At 45.4% G+C, this 22,485-nt stretch overlaps 1 protein-coding gene across 1 annotated transcript in view; it reads left to right on the top strand.

Moving 5' to 3' along the window:
• Positions 1-21,925, top strand: part of CCDC136 (coiled-coil domain containing 136) — a 54,703-nt gene extending 32,778 nt beyond the window's left edge. Inside the window, exons 5-9 of the mRNA XM_088468871.1 lie at positions 1,258-1,572; positions 2,739-2,850; positions 11,284-11,533; positions 12,021-12,155; positions 21,827-21,925. Coding sequence (XP_088324997.1) covers positions 1,258-1,572; positions 2,739-2,850; positions 11,284-11,533; positions 12,021-12,155; positions 21,827-21,925 — 911 coding nt within the window. The remainder of the gene's footprint in view (positions 1-1,257; positions 1,573-2,738; positions 2,851-11,283; positions 11,534-12,020; positions 12,156-21,826) is intronic.
• The last annotated feature ends 560 nt before the right edge of the window (positions 21,926-22,485 follow it).

Genomic DNA, 22,485 nt, shown 5'->3' with positions numbered 1-22,485 from the left:
GCAGTCCCTGCCTTCATCCTCTTCTTCTCCTGGGTTTTCTATTGCCTGCAAGGTCTTTTCTCCCTTGGAGTTTTGGTCCAGCTTTTCTTCCATCGGGGGTTCTTCTGGGATGGTTGGAAGCACTGCTATGACAGTCATCCTGGTTCCAGGCTACGCTTTCCATGGGGATTGTTTTCTGTCTGTAGGCTGACCTTGTTCCATATGAGTATGAACATACAAGTGTCAATGAAAAATAACCTGTGTAATGTGTATATCTTTATTAATTACAACACATGCTATGCAACTGAATACTGTTTAGATAAAATACACTCCAATTATCAAAATATTGCAACATCTAATTCACATTGTTAAATAGATACGATACAGTAATATCAGTAAATTCATCTGTACTATAAAAGAATTAGAATTGTATCAAATATATTCTTTAAAGGTTTTTTGTACTCCAAAACGGTTTTCTACAGCAATATTTTATTTCACTCTCTCTAACAAATGTTTTTAGCTCTCCAATACTTTACCAAGCTAGCTGTTTGCCAAGTTATCCCGATAATCTTCGATCTGCAACACCACCAAGTTTTAGAAAAGTATTAGGCTAACATGCCCCTCTCCTAGACAGAGCACTGGGGGGTGCTCGCGCTCCTCTTACATGCTCAGTGCCAAATTAACAAAAAGACACCCGGGGTGGTTGTCCCGGGGCTGCCAGACACAGGTGCCCCCCACACATAGCTACATCACGAAAATGCGGGCATTGTGGTATATGTGAATTGTGGTTTCTGTGTGGTATAATGTGAACTGGTGGCACTACATTTGTGGTGCTGGGAGTTTTTTCACATTATAACTTCTAAAAACATCGCCAGCATATCATATTGACAATTTTATTGGTAGGCCCCACCAAACCTTAATCCGGCCCTGCCCGTGCCCCTCTATTTCTCTCACAGGGTTTATGGAGTTTTCAGTGGGAGGATCAATCACAAGCTGCAATAAGAGATTGCAGTTTTTTTATCCTTGCATGCAGCAATTCCCTGGGCTCCGGTTAGTTAGAGGAAGTCAGTTAGTATAATATTGTCCTTGGCTGTAGTGCAGTTTTAGATTAGCCATGTACTTTAAATTATATCAGTAACAAGAAACAAAACTAGTTGTTTGCCATTACATGAAAAGGCTATGTATGTATATGCACCTATTCATAGACCGATTAAACATAGCTATCTCTACAGTCACAGTTATGTCTCAGCATCACATCTTCTTTTCATCCCTTTGAAGCTCAGCTGCGCTCTGTACAGGAAGAAGTGGACAGTCTGGAGCAGGAGAAGGAGTGTGAGCTGCTGGAGGTATCTCAGGAGCTACGCTGTGCACAGGAGGAAATCATGGCCCTGCGGCAGTCAGCAGAGGAGGCAGCAGCTGAGAGGGAAAGTGACATTGCTTCTCTGCAGGAAGAGCTGTGCCGTCTGCGAGCAGAGCTGCATGAGCTACAGGAGACAAGACAGGAATATGAAATGGAAATCACCTCTCTGAGAGCAGAGATCAGCATGAAGAGCTGTACCGGGCATGGAGGCCAGGAACCAGCAACACTACCTGGTAAGTGCACTGACCCGGCATGATGCACGCACTGCATGGTCTAAGCCCAGTATATTGAATATTCTTTTTAAATTTTCTGCAGTGTCCTTGAGATCTTAGCCTGAACCCCATTCAAATATTTTTGGTCAAACTCCTACAAAACTTCCTCCTAACTTGCCTGATTCTCTCATGTGGACTTTTACATGCAGCTAGTGCAGATATGCACTAAGCCATAAGCATCAATCAGATCTCTCCTTTCTTTGTATAACTTGCCCTAGATAAGTAAAAGTTTATTGCTGGTTGGCTGTTATGTGATTCTGCTCATCTGCAGTATTGGAGAATAAGCCTCACAGAAAGTTCCTCATGTACTGTCAGGCAGAAGTCTGAGCAGTGCAGGAGGATATATATACTACACAGCTGCAGTCTCCACATTTTGGGCAAAATTTACTAAGCGGCGGGGTTCTAAACCATGGCAGTTTGGTGGCGGTTTGGCCAAAACCGACGTCAAAACAAATTTTAGAATAGAATAGAACAGGGCTGTCATTAAGAAACCGCCACCAAACCGCAACTAAACCCCAGGGTTTAGAACCCGCCGTCAAACCGCCTCCAAACCGCCGGGGTTTAGAACCCGGCGCTTAGTAAATTTTGCCCTTTGTCTGAAACAGACTCCTGTAGGGGACTATCCTAAATATTTGAGAGGGAATTCAACTGGCTGTAATGAAGTAGGAGTTGCTACTATACTTTTTAACATAGTGTAGCTGCCTCATATTGTTAGATTAATTGCAAATAACTTCATGGTTCATATTGCACACGTTTTTTCATAAACACGATTTACAAATATATATGTAACATCAGAAATAAAGCTATGTATGCCAAAGATGTGATCACAGGTAAAAATGGCTTATCTACACCAACTGAGAGGACGTGGGAGGGTACTGAATACCAGGGCCCATTCCTCTTTTGTGGACCTGGCAGTGGCAATGACAGCGTGGGCAGTTCAGTAAAGTGTTGAGACACAACTGTAAATTAAATATCTTAAATTATTATATTTTTGAACACTGAATTTGGGACCGCACTCAAAAGCCAGTTACATTTACTATATTATGTAAGTTATTATGTATATTTCTGTACTGTGATGCAGCTGATCTGTTTGTCTGCTCTCACTGCATATTTCTGTTACTGTACAGGAGAGCTGCAGTTCCTGCGGGACCAGTGCCAGCACCTCCAGATGGAACGCAGCATTCTGCAGGAAAGTAACAGCCAGCTGAAGAGTCATCTCCTGATGCTGGGAGGAGACAGGTGCAGCTTCTTATTTATCTATATTTATATGCGCTGCAATGCCTCTCTTTCATTAGCAGATTAGCAATAATTATGTATGTTCGAGGGCTGATTGCAAAGTAATGAGACTGACTTTTTTATTCAGAATCAGATGACTCCACAGGATCTGAACATTTTTCTTTTTCAAAATAGCGTCCTTCACAGGGGCATATTTATCAAAATTCGATTTTACTTTCGATTTGATGTGCGATTTAGCTCTGCCACTGTAGCCCAGCGTCCTTTGCAGCAGGTCTGATGTGACCTGCTGATTTCCGACGCCAGCGCATGCGCAGTGGGAAGAAGACATATCGAGTTCCTGATATGTCTGGCTTCTCAGGATCGCGGAGGGGCAGTTTACCGGAGGACAACACCACACAGGTAAGTGTACATGAATAGCTACAAAACATAACTACAGTATATATCGTATTGATATGATGCGATATATATAGTGATATTTTTCGGCAGCCAGGTCGTGTTCTACATGAATAGACCCCTATATGCTCTGTTCCTGGACTTCCTTTTTAAATTGCAATTGCAGTCACCTGTGTTAAAACCCTTCTCATCATTCAATTAGTTCAACACATGTGACTGCATCATAAATTAAGCTAGAAGACCAGTAGCAGAGGATTTTGTACATGGCGGAATGGGTCATATTCGAGGGTATGATATACCAGCAACTGCATTTAGGGGATATTATATTCCCATACCCTAAATGGTGGGGTATATAGTGGTATTGCGGAAATACATTTAAATGATGACAATCAATGAAGAAGTAAACTTTGTTTTACTGAATGAAACAAATAGATAATAATTAATGATGCAAATATATCTACTCTGCTAATATAATAGGAGGATTTATAGGTCTATTTACTAAGCCTTGGATGGAGATAAAGTGAAAGGAGATAAAGGCCCTCATTCAGAGCCGTACGCTCTGAGCAGAGCGCACGCTCTGAATGAGGGCCGCCCTCCATAATTATGGAGCGTCCTCCTGGACGCTCGTATAGCTGTGGGTCACCACCCACAGCCTATACGAGCGTGCAGTTTGATGGCCGCGATGGTCGTGACCATCGCCACTGCGAGCCGGAGCCTGCGGTTGAGGTTTTCAACCGCAAGGCCCGTAGTGATTTTGGCTCTATCAGAGCCAAAATCACTCCCACTGACATCACTAGGGATGTCATTGGGCCGGCTTCTGACGGTAGGCGTTCCCTTGGGAACGCCCCCGTCAGGGAGGCACGCCCCCGGCACACCCACCAAAGGGGGCGTGCTGTCAATCAACATCGACAGCACGCCCCCTTTGATCAGACACAACGAGCGAAGGAAAGTCCTTCGCTCGTCGCGTCTGGCGCATGCGCACGACGGAGCTCCCTCCATCGTGCGCATGCTCAGTGCAGACCATCGACCCACTTGCGAGCGGACAGCCGCTCGCGAGTGGGTCTGAATCAGGCCGAAAGCCCCAACCAATCAGCTCCTAACTGTCATTTTTCAAACACAGCCTATGACATGGCAGTTAGGAGCTGATTGGTTGGGACTTCATCTCCGTTCACTTTATCTCCATCCAAGGCCTAGTAAATAGACCCCTTAATCTATAAACCACAAAGAATTTGTTTGTTCCTAAGCAACTCATAGGTGTTCATATGGAACATACAAAACTTTGAGGTTCTCGTTTGTTGCACCAATGATCTAGCAAACAATTGCTCATCTGTGTGCATATTTAGAATAATCAAGCACATGTTTTAATTAAATATGGAAGTATATTAAACCTAGTGATTATAACAATTATAAGGAAACCTTTAGAACAGACAACTTAAAAATATATACAAATAAAAATGAAGATCATTGTAGGGATAACAAATGTATAGTAACATATTGTGTGGCGATAGATTAGCGTTGGCGGTCGCATAGAGGATTTATTTGCAAAGTGAGTGACAGGTAGTCAGCTTTTGGGAGAGGTGACAGGGAGTGGTTAGAAAAATGTAGGTGTGTCGGGACGGTTTTCAGGGCGTGCTCTAGTGAACCTCTGCAAATTTGTTTGTAGCTGGAGAGGCCCCAGCATCTTAGGAGAGCCGTTCTGTCTGAGGGGTCTATTTACTAAGCTTTGTTAGGAGAGCCGTTCTGTCTGAGGGGTCTATTTACTAAGCTTTGTTAGGAGAGCCGTTCTGTCTGAGGGGTCTATTTACTAAGCTTTGTTAGGAGAGCCATTCTGTCTGAGAGAGCATAACCTTACACAGATGTTCGATATGCAACCAATGTGATACCGATGTTTCAGCTTTTGTACATAAGCAGTGGATGTCAGGCGCCAGAGGTGGGCGTCTCAGTGCACAAGAAATCAACCAAGTCATTACCATATTTTCGCAAGTCAACTGCATATGGAATTGCAGTCACAACAGGATTTAGGTCCATTTCTGAATCAGTCCCTTAACAAAAACTTAACACTAATATAATGTAGTAGGTTTAGATATATGTATATAAATACAAATGTATACTTTCTGAAGAAACTGGGGTCCAAATACCCGGAGAAACGCATCAAGGAGTGCTTTGATAGCTCTGTCAGATTGCTTTTATATTGGATACATGTCCACCCACCATCTAAAAGACTGCCGCAATAACTTGGGAATACCTTAGGGAATTTGCTTATAATTAGCACACGTTCCTGTCAGTGAGCCTCCCTGGACTCCATCACCCGAATCCACAGATCGGCCGGCGCACATAATCAGGCAGCCGGCACACTGAGAACCTGGCAAACTGCAGACGGACTAAGGGCCTGATTCAGAGCCGGACGCTATTAGCGCTCGCTCGTTCAGAAAAAGGGGGTGGCTATTCAAATGAACCGTTCGCTGTTTGCGGTCTGTTCACGCCTCTATGTCTGAACGAGCGAACAAAACTTGCGTTCGTTTTTTGGAAAAATACGCCCCCTGGCCGCTCGCATCCTACGTCTTGTCCGCTATTTATTAGATTAATCGAGTACATCGACCAGCGCATGAACTGCTCGCTATTCTTGTGGCTGGTTTTTGCTACCACAATTTTGCGAGCAGTTCTGACTATAAAATAACCCAGTGACGTGGTCCATGACGCTGCTGTTTTAAATATGCACACCCATAAAACGCCCGTTTTGACCTTTAAGCACGCCTGCGTTCTGATTTCCACTCCCCATTTTCAAGCACCTTCCCCTGTTACCACCCACATACGCCTCTTTCTGTCACTCAAAATAGCAGGCATTCGCTATTTTGTGAGCACATGAATTTCGGCCGCACTGACTGGTTAACGCATGCGTATAACGATCCGTACGCATGCGCAGTTGGGCTAACATCGCTCGGAACGAACGAGCGGCCGCTTACGAGCGGCTCTGAATCAGGCCCAAAATCCTGAATTGATCTAAAGAGCTCAGAAGCAAACTATAAGCACTGAATGGAATATATATTTTATATTGTATCATTTATTATATACCTTGCATAATTGTTTTATTAAAATGCATTTTATTATCATCTGTTTTTCTTTCAAACAAGCGCTTCATCAAACTTTATATATAAACACAAATGTGTAAACAGAGCCGTAACTAGACTTTTTGGTGCCCTGTGCCAGAGAGAGCATTGTCACCCCCCCATTTTTAAATAGGGACATAAGACAGTGCACTTGAAAAAGGGTCATGGGGTACTCCTGGGACAGCCAGGAGATGCTGGGGATAAAAGAAGAGGAAGCTACAAGTGAGAATGATAATAAACAGGAAAATTGACAGGCCCAAACAGCGCCCCATGCCTTGCGGTGCCCTGTGCCATGGCATAGGTCACACTACCCTAGTTACGGCCCTGCGTGTAAAAACATATATGTGATTCCTCAATTTTCAAAAAGTGACAAAAACATGTTTACATTATGCACCTAGTCCTAGGGCATTTTTTTTTTTTGGTGCACTTACACTGAGGTAAATGTAACAGAGTATACAAATATGTACTGATACAGATGACTAGCTCCATACCGGAAATCAGAACATATTCTCTGTAAAGAGCTGTGAATATGTGTGCGCTATATAAATAACTGTTAATAAATAAATACAATAATAATGTGTCATATCCACAGTAAAATAAAAGTTCCGGGTTGTTCTGGAATGCTGGTATTTCCCTGGATGATGGTCTCTGGTATGTCACCATGCTGACACGTTTCCATATTAAAATATTTTTATTAGAGATGAGCAGTTTCGGATCTCAGAGATTCGAACCCACCCGAATTTTGAGATCCGGGGCGAGAACCGAACGTGCGTTCGGTTCCCCTGCTGGCCCCGGATCTCAAACGAGGCAAAACCATAGAGACGGAATCTTGCGGCTCGCAAGCTTTCGTCTCTATATATAAGGGACCACGCGGCGGCCGCCATTTCACTCCGGCTGTGGAGACTGAACAGGGAGGGTGGGTAGTGTAGGGCTGGGAGGTACTTACCTGTGCTGGTGCTGTGCTGTCTGCTGTGTCCTGGGATGTTGCACTGCTGATCCATCTGGTGCTGTCACTGCTGTGCTGTCTGCTGTTTCCATCTGGGCTGGTGCTGTTGCTGCTTCCATCTAGGCTGGTGCTGTGCTGTCTGCTGTGTCCATCTGAGCTGGTGCTGTTGCAGATCCATCTGGGCTGGTGCTGTGCTGTCTGCTGTGTCCATCTGAGCTGGTGCTGTTGCAGATCCATCTGGGCTGGTGCTGTGCTGTCTGCTGCGTCCATCTGGGCTGGTGCTGATCCATCTGGGCTGGTGCTGTGCTGTCTGCTGCATCCATAAAATAAAAAAATTGTCTTTTTATTTTTTTTCTATGTGTGCGTGTTAGGCTTAGCCGCACAAGATACAGCAATGCAACCTAGTAAGCCCGACTCCAGTCATCATCAATCTGTGCTCTGGGCCCAAGTTCTGGTCCCGAAAAAAAAATAAAACAAATAGTGTCTTTTTTTGTCTAATATTTTTCTGTGTGTGTGTGCGTGTTAGGCTTAGCCGCACAAGATACAGCAACGCAACCTAGTGTTGCCCGACTGAAGTCGTCATCAATCTGTGCTCTGGGCCCAAGTTCTGGACCCGAAAAAATAAATAAAACAAATGCTGTCTTTTTTTGTCTAATATTTTGCTGTGTGCGTGTTAGGCTTAGCCACACAAGATACAGCAACACAACTTAGTGCTGCCCGACTCCAGTCGTCATCAATCTCTGCTCTGGGCCCAAGTTCTGGACGCGAAAAATAAAACTAAAACAAATAGGGTCTTTTTTTGTGTAATATTTTTCTGTGTGTGTGTGCGTGTTAGGCTTAGCCGCACAAGAACAAGATACAGCCAGCAACACAAGTTGCAACCTAGTGCTGCCCGACTCCAGTCTCGTCATCAATCTGTGCTCTGGGCCCAATTTCAGGATTTTCTGTGTGCGCATGACTGCAAGTGTGTGAATTTTGTAACCGCACCTTGGCTACACTATTGGTGCTTGTGACACTGCTTCAAGACCACAGAAATTATGGAGGGCTGTCACATGACAGGAGAGCAAGGCCAAGAACCACATGTTGTAGCTGCCGCCAGCAGTCATCATGATAACGCAAGGCCGTCAACTTCTTTGTCCTCTATGAAGGCCCATGCCCCAGGGCTTAAGTCATGCCATGGATATGGTAAAGCTACTTTTACTGTAGTAAAGAAAAAAAAATCGAAAGGCAAGTTGCCTTTAGATAAACACAAAATTGGCAATATGCCATTCACTACACGAAGTGTCAAGGAAAGGATAAGGCCTTGGCCTTTATTTATGTTGACTGCTGGTTCTGATAGCCCTTCTACTTGTAGTAGTAGTGGTGGTGGTACTGGTGGTACCATTAAAAAATTGAAAGTTGTTAAAACTCAGGGAAATTATTGCTAAATGGCTTACCCCACTTGGACTCTCCTCGGGATTTGTGATTTCGGACAATGCCACCAATATTGTGAGAGCATCACTTGTGGACGAATTCCAACACGTCCCATGTTTTGCTCACACAATTAATTTGGTGGTGCAACATTTTTTTTAAAATGACAGGGGCGTGCACGAGATGCTTTCGGTGGCCCGCAAAATATCCGGACATTTTAGACATTCAGCAAATGCTTGTCGAAGATTGCATGACCAGCAGGTACTGTTACATTTGCCCTGCCAGGTAGTAACTCGGTGGAATTCTACCCTCTATATGCTTCAGCGGATGGAGGAACAGCAAAAGGCCATCCAGGGTTGTACAACGGCCTATAACATAGGCCTTGGAGGGGGAATGCACCTTACTCAAGCACAGTGGAGAATAATTTATGTGTTGTTCAAGGGTCTCAAAACCTTGAACTTGCCACACGTGAAGTTAGTTCAGACACTGCCAGCTTGAGTCAGGTCATTCCCCTCATCAGACTTTTGCAAAAACAGCTGGAGAAACTGAAGGAGGAACTGAAACAGAGTGATTGCACAAGGTATGTCGGACTGGTGGATCAAGCCCTTGATTCACTTCACCAGGATCCAAGAGTCAATCTATTGAAATCTGAAAAATATATTTTGGCGGCCATTTTCTATCCTAGGTATAAGTCCTACCTTGTGAGTTTTTTTCCAACAGACCAAAATCTAAAACTATGCAAAGAGCTGTTGGTAAAAAAATTGTCAGCTGCAGCCGCTCGTGAAACGCCATCATATCCTCCTTCAGTTTCTGCAGCTGCCAGGGAAAAATTCAATTTTCCTTACAGAATATAAACACAAAGTGGGTAGTAGCGCTTTTGATGATATAAATGAATTGATATATGTCAAATTACATAATCAAATGATGATATAATTAAAACAAATGTAGTATAAAAAGCAAATAACAAACACAATAAAAATAAGCTGTATATCAGCAAGGTAAAATATTAGGACAATAATCCACCCCAATTGCATGTCCATACAGGCATATGATATCTGTTCCTATAATGCTCCCGAATGGAAAATATATCTCAAAATAGACAATATCACTTTTGAAATTTACTGTCCCGTATAGATGATATATTAGCAACAAGTGGTACTTGGATCAGTAGAATATAGGACTGTTCATGGTATAGTTACCGTTCCTAGCACTGATAGGGGGAATGCTCCTATTGACATAAGTAAACACTTGATATGCTACACTTGGAGTCCTCCAAAGTTCACGGTGTGGATCTGTATTATGGTCCAATAATGATCCAGGCAATGAATGTCCCGAACGGGAGCCCCTGATGGGGTAGGGCCGGTGAGCTGGTTCAGAGTATTCAATCCAAGAGTGGCGCTGTAAGTGGGGTCACTTATGCAAATTGGGGTGGTGTCCTGATAGTGGACTGACGCGTTTCACTGTCCAGAATGACAGCGAAACAACTGTATATCCAGATGGTCAGGTAAAACAGCATGAACTCAGAGTAAGAAAGGGCTTGAAACTACTCCACGCCGGTAACATGAATCTTCCCCTACAAGTCAGTGTAGTTTCTGAGCTATTCCTAAACCAACAACAAAGGTTAAAACTCACCAGTCTCTCCCTGTTGTGTTTGTTATTTGCTTTTTATACTACATTTGTTTTAATAATAATATCATCATTTGATTATGTAATTTGACGTATATCAATTCATTTATATCATCAAAAGCGCTACTACCCACTTCGTGAGTATATGCTTTTATGGGCCTGACTAGCCCTACTCAGTTGCAGCTTGGAGTTGACAGCCCTTCTCAGCGCCTGTACCCTACCTCTTGGTTATCTTTATTGTTTCCTTACAGAATGCCTGCTGGTCACGCAGATCGTTCACCAAAAAATGACATGTGGTCGGGCCTGAGAGAACTGCCTACTAGTGACACGTCTTCTACCGTGACTATGTGTAATATGGTCTCCATTCACAGAATCCCATACACAAACTGGCTTTGCATTACTTAAGTTGCCCACCCTCCAGTGTGTACTCCGAAATAGTTTTCAATGCAGCTGGCAACCTTGTCAGTGATCGGCGTAGGAGGTTACTTCCTCAAAATGTGGAAAAGATGATGTTCATTAAAATGAATTACAAATTCCACAAGGAAGACCTCTATCAACAATGTCCTGTTTAGTATACAACATATGGGTGGGTGGGAGGGCCCAAGGACTATTCCATCTTGCACCTTTTTCCTTTCCATTATGTGCTGATTGGGGCATTGCTGTTTGACATTTTAAATTAATATTATGGTTGGTTTAGGAAGCAATGATTTGTTTTTTAATTAATTTATGTACAATTTTACAGCCAGGGGCTGCACCAATGAATTTCTATTTATTAATTATTCAGCCAGGATGCTGTCTACATCCCGTCATGGGGAAAGCAGAAAGAACATTATTAATGAATTCCTTTATTGTCACATTTATATTATTGAAATGATAATCACTAAATGTTACTTTTTCGTTCCTGCATGAATATGAGAAAGTCTCCGTAATGTGATTCATCACTTTTTCTTGTAGAGACGCGGACACAGATCATGAGGACGGAGTGTCTGAGGCGCAGCCAGAGCAAACAGAAGAGGATGAAAGTCTGATGGAGAACAAAATTCCACAGTATGATCCTGAAAATGCCATTGTAATGAGTGGAGTCACAGAGACTGAAAGCATTACAGAACCTGAGAAACAGAAGAGGAACCGTGATGAGGATAGGCAGAAACTGCACATACAGCTACAGAGTGCAGAAGAGAAAGTTCAGAGAGCACAGAGTGAGGTGAGCAGTGGTAAGCGTGTTATTCCCCAGTATTCCATATACAAAGAGAGGGGATGGGACCTGACAGAGTGAGGTGAGCAGTGGTAAGCGTGTTATTCCCCAGTATTCCATATACAAAGAGAGGGGATGGGACCTGACAGAGTGAGGTGAGCAGTGGTAAGCGTGTTATTCCCCAGTATTCCATATACAAAGAGAGGGGATGGGACCTGACAGAGTGAGGTGAGCAGTGGTAAGCGTGTTATTCCCCAGTATTCCATATACAAAGAGAGGGGATGGGACCTGACAGAGTGAGGTGAGCAGTGGTAAGCGTGTTATTCCCCAGTATTCCATATACAAAGAGAGGGGATGGGACCTGACAGAGTGGAGGGCAGGGCGACTACATTTTAAAATAATGAATTTCTCTTAGCTTGCAGATATCATGACTGGTCAATCCAACTGCATTTTCTAGAATGTCCAATCCTTCTAAGTGTATTCCCCACTCTTGCAGTGTGCTGGGCTCCTCTCTGAGATTGAGGAGCTGCAGCAACGTCATCAGATCAGTCACGAGGAGCAGGAGAAGTTGCAGGAAGAGCTGAGGTTGTGCAGAGAGGAGATACACCGGCTGAAGGAAAGTGGCTTGCAGGTAACACCCGTGTTGCTTTTTACTGGCTCTCAATGTACATCACACTGCAATTTTCCTTGTTGAAAGCTGCAGTACTCTCTGCATAGGGACTACTGTATTCACAATTAATTTTCCTGCCAATGCCGCATAAAGACACCATGTTTTAGATACATATGTATACATTTATCATTCACATCTGACATTTTGTACTCTTGCATTAATTTTCACTTGTGTATCATATAAATATATATTTTATTCTGCACTATAAAGTGAATGCACAATTCTACCAGGTGACATTGTAGTGCTAGTAACTTTCTTATTTACTGCCGGATTTTTCAGATTGTGGCATATTGTACTGAAATTCCCGATCTTTAACTTCTAGCTTCTAAAAAGTAACAGCATTTACAGGGTTAGGTACGGGATGCCGGCGCTCGGGATCCCAGAGGTCAGAATCCTAACGCTGGTGTCCCGAAAGGGTTAGGATACCGACACTTGTCGGTAAATATCCTAACCCTACCACTAAACCTAACCCTCCCCCCCCATAGCCTAAACCTAGACCTCACCCCAGTGTCTAACCCTAACACTCCCCCTAGTGCCAAACTCTAACTTTCCCCCTAACCCCAGTACTTACCGCTGGGATGTTGGTGACGGGTTTCAGACTGGTGGTGAGATTTCGATGCCGGGATTCTGATTGGTGTCGGGAATCCGGCACCTGGATTCTGATTGGTGTCAGGATTCCTGTGCCGGGATTCTGAGCGCCTGCATCCCGACAGCCGGGATTTAAACCGCATCCTCATTTACAGGGAAGCACTGCAGCTCAGGTGTAGGAATGTGTTTAAAACTGTACAAGTAAAATATGCAAAATAAAACTTAATGTATGGAATCCTTCATCTGGAAAACTCTGGAACTGTGGATGGCTCGATAGTGGCCTTTTCTAGAAAAGCCTTGCGGTTCCGAGAGCTGGATTAAGACATTGGGAAGTCGAAGCACTTAAAACGGGGGGGGGGGATAATATCAAAATTCATGAGAACTCAGTAGTAGATGGTAGATATATATCAGGTTGTCAGACTAATTTAATCTCAAACTAAATATTTAACACATATAGAAATAAAATTGTAGAAAAGTAAAAAGGTAACTGCTATGTTTGCAATGTTATTATGCACGCAAATTGGATATGTCCTGCATATCTGTGTGAGAGAACTATGCAGGAAAATCAATGATTTTGAGGCAAATATGAATGGTCAGCATCTACTAATGAGAACGGGATTAGCTGGTCCAGAAGCTGGATGGCAACTTTAAGCCTGGAGTCCACATAAGTGACCCAATGTGTACCACCAGCAGTGGCATGGCCAATGCTCGGAGGGATCATGCCTAGTTTTAGACTGCTCTCCTCTTCCTTCATCGCAGACATGCGTACACAGGGCCTGATTCAGACCCGCTCGCAAGCGCTATGCGCTCGCGAGCGGGTCAATGTTTGGCCACTGCGCAGGCGACACGCCGGAGCCGGCTCCGTCGTGCACATGCGCAAGACCCGGCTAGCGACGGGCGCTCTGTCGCTCCGGGTCTCGCACCAAAAGGGGGCGGCTGTCGATTTTGATCGACAGCTCGCACCATTTTGGAGGCGGGCAGGGGGGGTGGCTGGCCAAACGGAGGCGTTCCCGACGGAACGCCTGCCGTTTGGGGGCGGCCAGACTGACATCACGAGTGATGTCAGTGGTGAGCTTCCGGCTCTATTAAGAGCCAGAAGATCACTGGGGCTTGCGGGAATGCAAGGGTCTCGTCGCAAGCCCCATCACCTGGCCGCTCGCAATAGCTGTGGGTGAGCGAGTGACCCGGAGGCCGCACCAAAAAAGAAAAAAAAACGCCCTGATTCAGAGCGAGCGCTCTTTCAGAGCGTCCGGCTCTGAATCAGGCCCACATTCCACAGCTAACACTATTCAAAAATCCAGTAATAAATACCTGTCTGCATTACAAAAACAGTCGGGGTCAGTTCAGTCTGGATCAAAGGACAAAAGCTGACATCAGTAGCAACAGACCAAGACATTACTTAGCATGATCTCCTCACTCCCACTCAGCCAGGTAAGTAACATGGAACAGGCAGTCATATTGAATGTAATGGAGATCATATTAGGTGACACAACCAGCAGCAGCAACAACCTAAAGCCAAAATAATCAGGGAAAATCTCTTAGGGACATATTGACTTGCAGAGACAGCAGCCTAGACCCGCAATCAGCCATCCTGTGATCACCCTGTTGAGCCGCAGCATCAGTGAGCAAAGAGTCCACCTGCACAATATTAATTAATGCCCCTCCAAAATCAATTCCTGACCCTCACCCAGATATATTCACACACCCTCAAGATAAGTTCTTGATACGCAATCCATTAATTCATGCCTATCCCCGATAACGTCATTCCTTTATTTAATTCATACATCCCTCAGGTCAGTTTATGCACCACACTTGCGGGATCATGCATGCAGTCGCAGGCTCAGTCTCACTCACATACTCAGTCTCACACACAGCCTCTCACACAAGCATAGTCACACTCACAGCAAACTTGACTTGGAAGATTGTGCAAGCAACACCTAGGTGCCACACGCATCTCCGAAGGGGACGTATCTAGTTCTATGTGTGGGTGTGTCAAAGGCTACCCAAGGGCTTGCCCAGCATCACCAAGTGGGCATATGACGCTGAGCGCAGTTACTCCCCTGACACACATGCACACACGCACAGCATATCCTGGATAACTAGCAGAGCCTCTTATTTGCTGCACTGATTGATAAATTTGCTCCGGACAGGAGCAAGTACTCCTTACGGATTACTTGCACCTGTCATCTACAATGTGGAAGTGTCTGTATTTGTCCGACGGTATCACTGCCCTCGCTGCACTGTTGAAGGGCCAGATATATAACAGCACAGAGGACTGCCACCTCCACTATATTTGGGATAAGAAATCTCATGACTATATTTGCTTTGCTGGTGAAGCCATTGTGGCTTCATTATGTCGGCTGCATTGAGACTGACTGACTAGAACTGTGTTTCTCTCCAATCTATGGTCTAAGTGGATATTTCTAATTCTTCTGCTTACCAAGTGAGCCTGAGAAGTATTATGGGCAAGGCCCATATTTAACTGATTGCGTATGAGAGAGAGAGAGAGAGAGAGAGAGAGAGAGAGAGAGAGAATAAATTTAGTCTGAGAGTACTAATGAATTAGTAGTCTTTAGCCTTCAAAAAGTGGACGTGAACATATGGAGGGCGCGATGAGCCAGAGGAAACTGCTGCTTATCAGTGGCAGCAGCCTCACCGGTCACACTGCAGCCCAGCATACAGCAACCAGGGGCGGATTTACCACTATGCAACCTAAGCGGCCGCCTAGGGCCCGGCAGGACCCAAGGGGCTCGTAGCCGGGCCCCCCTGAAATCCGACCCTGGAGAAAACCTGGCCTTGCTGGTTTCCTAAGGCGAGCTCAGGGAGGACAGAAACCTCCCGTGGAGCAGAAGGGCAAATGGTAAATTGACCTTCTGCTCCACGGGAGGTTTCTGTCCTCCCTGAGCTCGCCTTAGGACACCTGCATTACGGTTTGACAGGTGTACCGCCCCAGTACAAACAGCAGGCACAGTATAGTAGCAGCAGCACAGGTGAGGAGGAGAGAGGAGGCGGGGAGGAGGAGGACGGAGTTACAGGCCAGGGCAAGGTATGAGTAGATTGGGCTCACACTGCAGGGCCAGGTGCCGCAACTGTTCGGTGTTCGGAGGAGCCCTCTGTGTCATCCATCAGCCGCTCACAGCAATAAAGTCTTTTTTATTTGTATTTTGGCGCGGAGCGCGTGACGTCATGATGACACGCGCCATGCAGAGACTCAGGAGCCGCGGAAGAGGAGCATCAGGGCAGGGCCGTAGGGAGGGTGGTGCGGCCGGTGCCTCCGCCCAGGGCGGAATCCTCCAGCGGCACCGGCCACACACTTCCCGGCACCAGAGGTCTGCAGGAAGAGACCTCTGGCAGTGGTGTGCGGCGCACGAAAAACATCGGCGAAGGATCCTGCCCTCCCTCCACCCCCTGGAAGGAAAGGTAAGCAGGGGGGGGGAGCGGGTACAGATTACGGTACGAGATTAGGCCACACCCCCTATTACCGGGGCCCGCCTTGGCTGTTGGCGGCCCTGAAGGTAAGCACTCAGGGGGAGGAGGGGGGTGGAGAGGGAGCGAGAGGGGCGGCAGTGCTGCACAGGGCGCACTGTGGTCCAGATACAGCGCTGCATCAGGGAGATCCAACGTATGGTAAGAGAGGTTGCTGCTGCACAGGGTGCTACCCGGCTGGCACAGAAGTGTCCTCTGTCTAGTTACCACGGTGATTGCTAGGCCAGAGAGGGGGTGGCACCCAGGAAGGTCCCCAGAGGCTAGGCGATGTCTAATGCTGCCTACACACATAGCGATATTTTACACGATTTGGCCGATTTCGATGAATCGTGATGACAAATCGTGTAAAATATGCCAAAATCGTGAGTAAATCGTGAGTCCACACTCACGATCACGATGCGCGTCCCCGTAGGTCGCACAGCGCATCTTCAGATCTGCCGTGCTGTAGGGCAGATTTGCCAATCTGGGACACAATGCACTGGAAAAAAAAAAAACAGTTAAGATGCACGATAGACCTTAAGTCAGATTGGATGCTTTTTACTCCAAATCGTGTGTAGGATTGCCGGGTAGCTGCCGGGGGAGAGTTCAAGGGAAATCATACACGCTGTCGGATCGTGAGCACATCGGTATGTGTGTGGGCACTTTAAGATTTTGAAATGCGCTAGCTGTGTTGAAGGACTTCTGATGTCACAACCATGTGACCAATGACAGCAGGGGTAGGAGTAAGGTCAGTGGGCTAGCAGTTTTACTATCCACCTGTTACCTCTGTCCTGTCCCTGTCACCCCTCTCTCCTGCCCCCCTCTGTTCCTCCCTTGCTCTGTAATCCTGTCCTTTCCCTGTCCCCTCTGTTGTGGCCCTGTCATTTCTGTCCTGGCCCTGTTACTTCTTTCTTGGCCCTGTCACCCCTCTCTCTTGTACCCTATGTTCTTCCGTGGCCCTCCCGTCCTTTCCATATACCCTCAGAGTTCTGTCACCTCTGTCCTGGTCCCGTCCCTGTCACCTTTGTCCTGGTCCTGTTTCTGTCACCTTTGTCCTGGTCCTGTCACCTCTGTCATGCCCCATTGTCCTGTCCCTAGCTTGTCCCTGTCAATGCTGTCCCGGACATGTCCCCTCTGTCCTGTTCTTGTCCTCCCTCTCTTGTCCCTCTATTTTTTCCTGGTCCTGTTTCTCCTGCCCTCACTGTCCTGGTCCTGTCACCTCTGTTCTGGCCATGCGACTGTCACTATCACCTTGTCCTGTCACTGCTGTCCTGTCCTGTGCTGTGAAGGGGCAGTATGTGGTGCTGTAAGGTGGGCAGTAACTAGGTTAGTGTGTGTGCTGTGGGAAACTCGGGTGTGCTACGGGGATGCAATAAGTAAGCCTGGATGGAGATGTGTGCAAGGCCGTAGTGGACCTTTTCTTCAGGGTGCTGTATAGGGACATGAATCTGGAATGAAAATGTAGTGCCATGGATCTTCTGATGGTAGGGGTGCCCAAAACCGGTATCTTGCCTAGGGCCATATCAGTTCTAAATCCGGCTCTGACAGCAACGTGTGATGGGCTGAGGAGACACCTGTTATTTCTGTTGGTAAATTGCAAGATTTCAACAGTACTTAAAACGGGCATACATTATGCAATTATCAGCCCAATCCGCAGATTATTGGACCGATAATTTCATAGTGTATTGCCACAACTGATCAGTGATGATCGGACAGTTGGGCATGAAAAATCTTCCAACAAGCCTGACTGATCCGATCATTGGTTGCCCACATCTGGCAGTGTATGCATATTCCCTGTTCTTCCACATGAGAGGAACGGAGAAGTGATTCCTCCCCAGGGAAGGAAAGCAGATATTGTGGCCATATACAATGTGAAATATGCCACAGTGTATGGCCACGATATCTGATGGTTTCCGGCTGTCAGTAGAATGGTCTGACAGCCATTTTATCTGAAAGCGTATGCCCAACATTAGGTTCTTTTATCAGACATGGTACATTTCAAATGATGCCATTGAGATAAATGGTTTTAAAAAGTATAGCTGTATACTTCGGCCTTTATCAGTCTATGGTCAGGGATTCCGCAATCAATGTTCCTCATCCTAGAGGTAGTCCAATAGCTCCAGCAGCAATACATTCAACGTTCTGGAAAATCACAAAGAACTCCAGATTACCAGCTTATCAAATGCAGGACTTTATTTCATCGTATTTACCAATCTACCACAAGGAAAACACTTAACAAAAATTACATGTACTGTTTCCCCTATGTAGTGCTCTCTGGAACTGAAAACATTGAAAGTTAAATGTAATGAATCTTCTCTCTAGATGGCTGCATTTTGTTAGTGCAACCTTACATAATAGACTTTTCCTCACAAGTTCTGTTTATCACTTACATTGTTGGAGCACACATCTTAGGGGGAACAAATAGAGTATGCAAAAGAGGATTACAAGGATAAATCTACTGCTCTTCATTGAGAATATTGTTTTATCTCCAGTTTCCCAAAGACTACCTGGAAGAACCTGAAGTCTACTGGAAAACATCCTGTAGACAGAGGAGGTGAAAGTGAACGCTAGTGATGAACTTGGAGAAAAGAAAACATTAAGACCCGTATTCAATTAGAGGTGATGCGCGGATTTCGCCTGTTTCCAAAAGTATCGCCCTATTCAATTCCAGGATGTTTTCGCCTAGGCGAAAACTCCATAGGCAAAAACAGGCGAAAAAGTACATGATAACTTCACCTCAAAACAGGCGAATGAGGCGAAAACATTGCGCTTTTTGTCGATCTCAGCTTGTCGCCTCTAATTGAATACGGGCCTAAGGTAGAGGTAATAGTCTGTGAGTTGCAGACAGCCCTAAGGTTTTGGTGATATAGCCACTAGATTTAAAGTAGCAATATTTTAAAACGCAAAACCAGACTATTACATTTACCCCTAAAAGAGCATTATCCCAGCTGTGAACCATGGAAGCGGAAATATTAGGTTTTAGGAACCTTTTAGGCGCTTTCTTCACAGTCATTAAGGGAATAATGAATTTTGCTTTGTACCAGCATTTCTTTTGAAGCATGTCACATTTCCACTGGGATGAAGCCTTAGATCCAGCAAAGGATCTAAGCACATTAGTAAATCTATTACAGAATTAATTTTATAATCCTTTATTTATAGAACACCACAAAGGGTCCACAGCATCTTACAAAGTGCATATACATACACAGTGCAAACATAACAAGATATAAAGTGCATATACAGTCATCGTACCCACAAAAGCAATGCAGGCTGAACTAGAATGTCCAGCAGGGCCGGACTAGGGGTCTGTGAGCAGTCCTGATGCAATGAGTGCAGGAATCTGTGGATGGCACCTTTGCTTCCCCACAGCCCTTGCTTTTGGCTAGCAGGGTGCCTGTAATGGCACTCAGCTGCCAGTATTGCAGGCATGCACCCTGACTTCTGTACAGCCGCCTGAAGAATCCTCAGGACACTTCCGGGAGTGCTGCACTTCCTGGTGCTGACGGCCCCACTACCTCTGTGCAACATGCGGGGTGGCTACACGGGGCGCTCCTGAGCCTTGGTACGGCAACGACGTTCAGTGCTGTTGTTGGCAACGGGGAGCAGATTCTGCTATAAGTGAGGCAAGAGAGAGCACATGAAGAAAAAGGACCCTTCTCATGAGAGCTTACAGTCTGTAGGGGAGGGGCAGACAGACATGGGGGACCTAGAATCAGCGTTCCAGAAAGGCTACATCAGAATTTGTCTTATTGAATGGCTAACCAACTGTGGTATGATCTGAATGACGCAGTCCAAGCAAGACAACTCAAAATCTCAATAATATGAACCATTATTTAATGGCGTAATAATACACCAAAATACACCCAAAGGAAGATAATTAACAGGTACAGGATGCATTTAGTTAAAATCATTGCTGATAATGGAGGTGCTATAGTTGCTAAATCTGTAAGGATATTGGCCCTCATTCAGAGCCGTACGCTCTGAGCAGAGCGCACGCTCTGAATGAGGGCCGGGCTCCATTTTCATGGAGCGTCCTCCTGGACGCTCGTATAGCTGTGGGTCACCACCCACAGGCTATACGAGCGTGCTTTTTGATGGCCGCGATGGTCGAGACCATCGCGACCATCGAAATTGCGAGCCGGAGCCTGCGGTTGAGGTTTTCAACCGCAAGCTCCGGAGTGATTTTGGCTCTATCAGAGCCAAAATCACTCCCACTGACATCACTAGTGATGTCAGTGGGCCGGCTTCTGACGGGAGGCGTTCCTGTGGGAACGCCCCCGTCAGGGAGGCACGCCCCCGGCACGCCCACCGAAGGGGGCGTGCTGTCAATCAACATTGACAGCACGCCCCCTTTGATCAGACAAAACGAGCGAAGGACTTTCCTTCGCTCGTCGCGTCTGGCGCATGCGCACGACGGAGCTCCCTCCGTCGTGCGCATGCTCAGTGCATAACATCGACCCACTTGCGAGCGGACAGCCGCTCGCGAGTGGGTCTGAATCAGGCCCATTGTTTTTTTAAATGTAATGTTATAAACTCATATAAACACACATACTATCAATGACACAATTTCATTGCTGTAGTAGCAGCAGACAAGTGTTCTGCTTACATGTCATACTTGAGGAATAACTGGGAATATATTTATTTTTTTACTTTCAATAGTTACCCAAATCCTGATTGCTGGCTGCACGTTCTCTAACTGAGCAGATTGATCTATTGACATCGGTGTAACCAATATATTTTTCTCTCTCTCCCTTCTCCCTTTTTCAATCTCCTCTTTCATTTCTTCTATCATTTGGGCTCTTTTCCACTATTTACCAATGTAACACACTCTATTCTTCTGTGCCTGACTATCCCTGATCTAACGCTCCTCAATGCTCTATGCTTTGGGATATACATTCTATGTGCATATTATTGTCATGCTCCTCTGCTCTATTCCCTTTTTCATTCACAATGTTTGTCTGGCGATTCCCCTGTCTGTACCATTTGGGATACACTGTTTATCCACCATTCCCTCACGGTATCTTTCACACATGATTTATGGGAATCCATTACCTTTTCCCTGTGTTTGTCACATATTCCAATGGCCTACAAATGGCAAATTCTGTATGACTCCTCCTCTATCTCTACCTCTACGATGCCTCAATATTTTCTTCTTATTCCTCACACCCATCACCCGACTCTGGTCTTTCATACTGTTTCTCACACTGTTATCAAACAATGTTTCATCATTTATATATTAATACACCAATCTCTTCTTCCCTTCTCACCTCCGTGTTTCCCTATTTCCTTTTTATTCCAAAATCCCCTTTGCCGTGCCATATGTCTTTATGTATGCCATATTCTACTGCCAACTAACTTGCTATTTCCATTCTATTGGCTTTCCTGTTACATTATATTTGCTTCCACTCTGTTTCACGGTCAAAATGTAAAAACGCCCCATTCTCCTTTGAATTGATTTTACTTGCCTGCTATCACTTTATTCTGATCACTGCTTTCTGTCTCCACTCTCTTTCCTCACTGTACCATTCCTCCTTACTCTCTTTCCTGCTTGTTTTTCTCCCTCTTCTTCCCTCTCTCAGGCCCCCTGTGGATCTGACCCTCCTGTTCTCTCCCTTCCCCTCCTAGGATTTATTGTTATAATGGGGATGCTCTGGTGCTGGTGGGCCGAGACGTCCTAGTGCACATCAGGTACTGTTCTCCTTGTGACTGCTCGTGCTCTGCATGCTTTGCACGGCTAAGACTGTGACTTCTGCTTCCATGCCTGATACCACATTTGTCTCTCCAATCTTCTTGAATTGCCTCCTTTTTACTTTGACCCTTTACATTCACACATCCTTATTTTTGTACAAAGTTTTTTGGATTTCTAATATAACCTACTTCGAAATATGCTTTAAGTATTTGAAATGTTAGTAAATAATCATATTGCATCTTATCTGTTTCCTTGTCTGTATTTCATTGCTTGTAGATGTGTTTTATTAAGGTTCTTTGTGGTGGATATTTAAAATGGGACCAGTGATGGAATTACAGTGAGTACAGTATGCATTGTATCGGTAAACTACACATGCGTCTAAGTCGCACTGCCCATGCATCAAGGTACATTACCGAAGTTGCTTGCAACAACATTTTACTTGCAATGTGATTGACAATTAGGGAGCCTTTGTGGGAGGTACCGGGGAGTGCCAGCAAAGAACGCTTGGATTTGCAAAGTCGCAGATGGGCCTCTCAATACAATACTCTG

Source organism: Taudactylus pleione, unplaced genomic scaffold (genome assembly GCF_031769625.1).
Source record: "Taudactylus pleione unplaced genomic scaffold, aTauple2 ptg000086l, whole genome shotgun sequence".
NCBI lineage: Eukaryota > Metazoa > Chordata > Amphibia > Anura > Myobatrachidae > Taudactylus > Taudactylus pleione.
The sequence above is the reverse complement of the archived record's forward strand: the minus strand, read 5'-3'. Positions and strand labels throughout refer to the sequence as shown.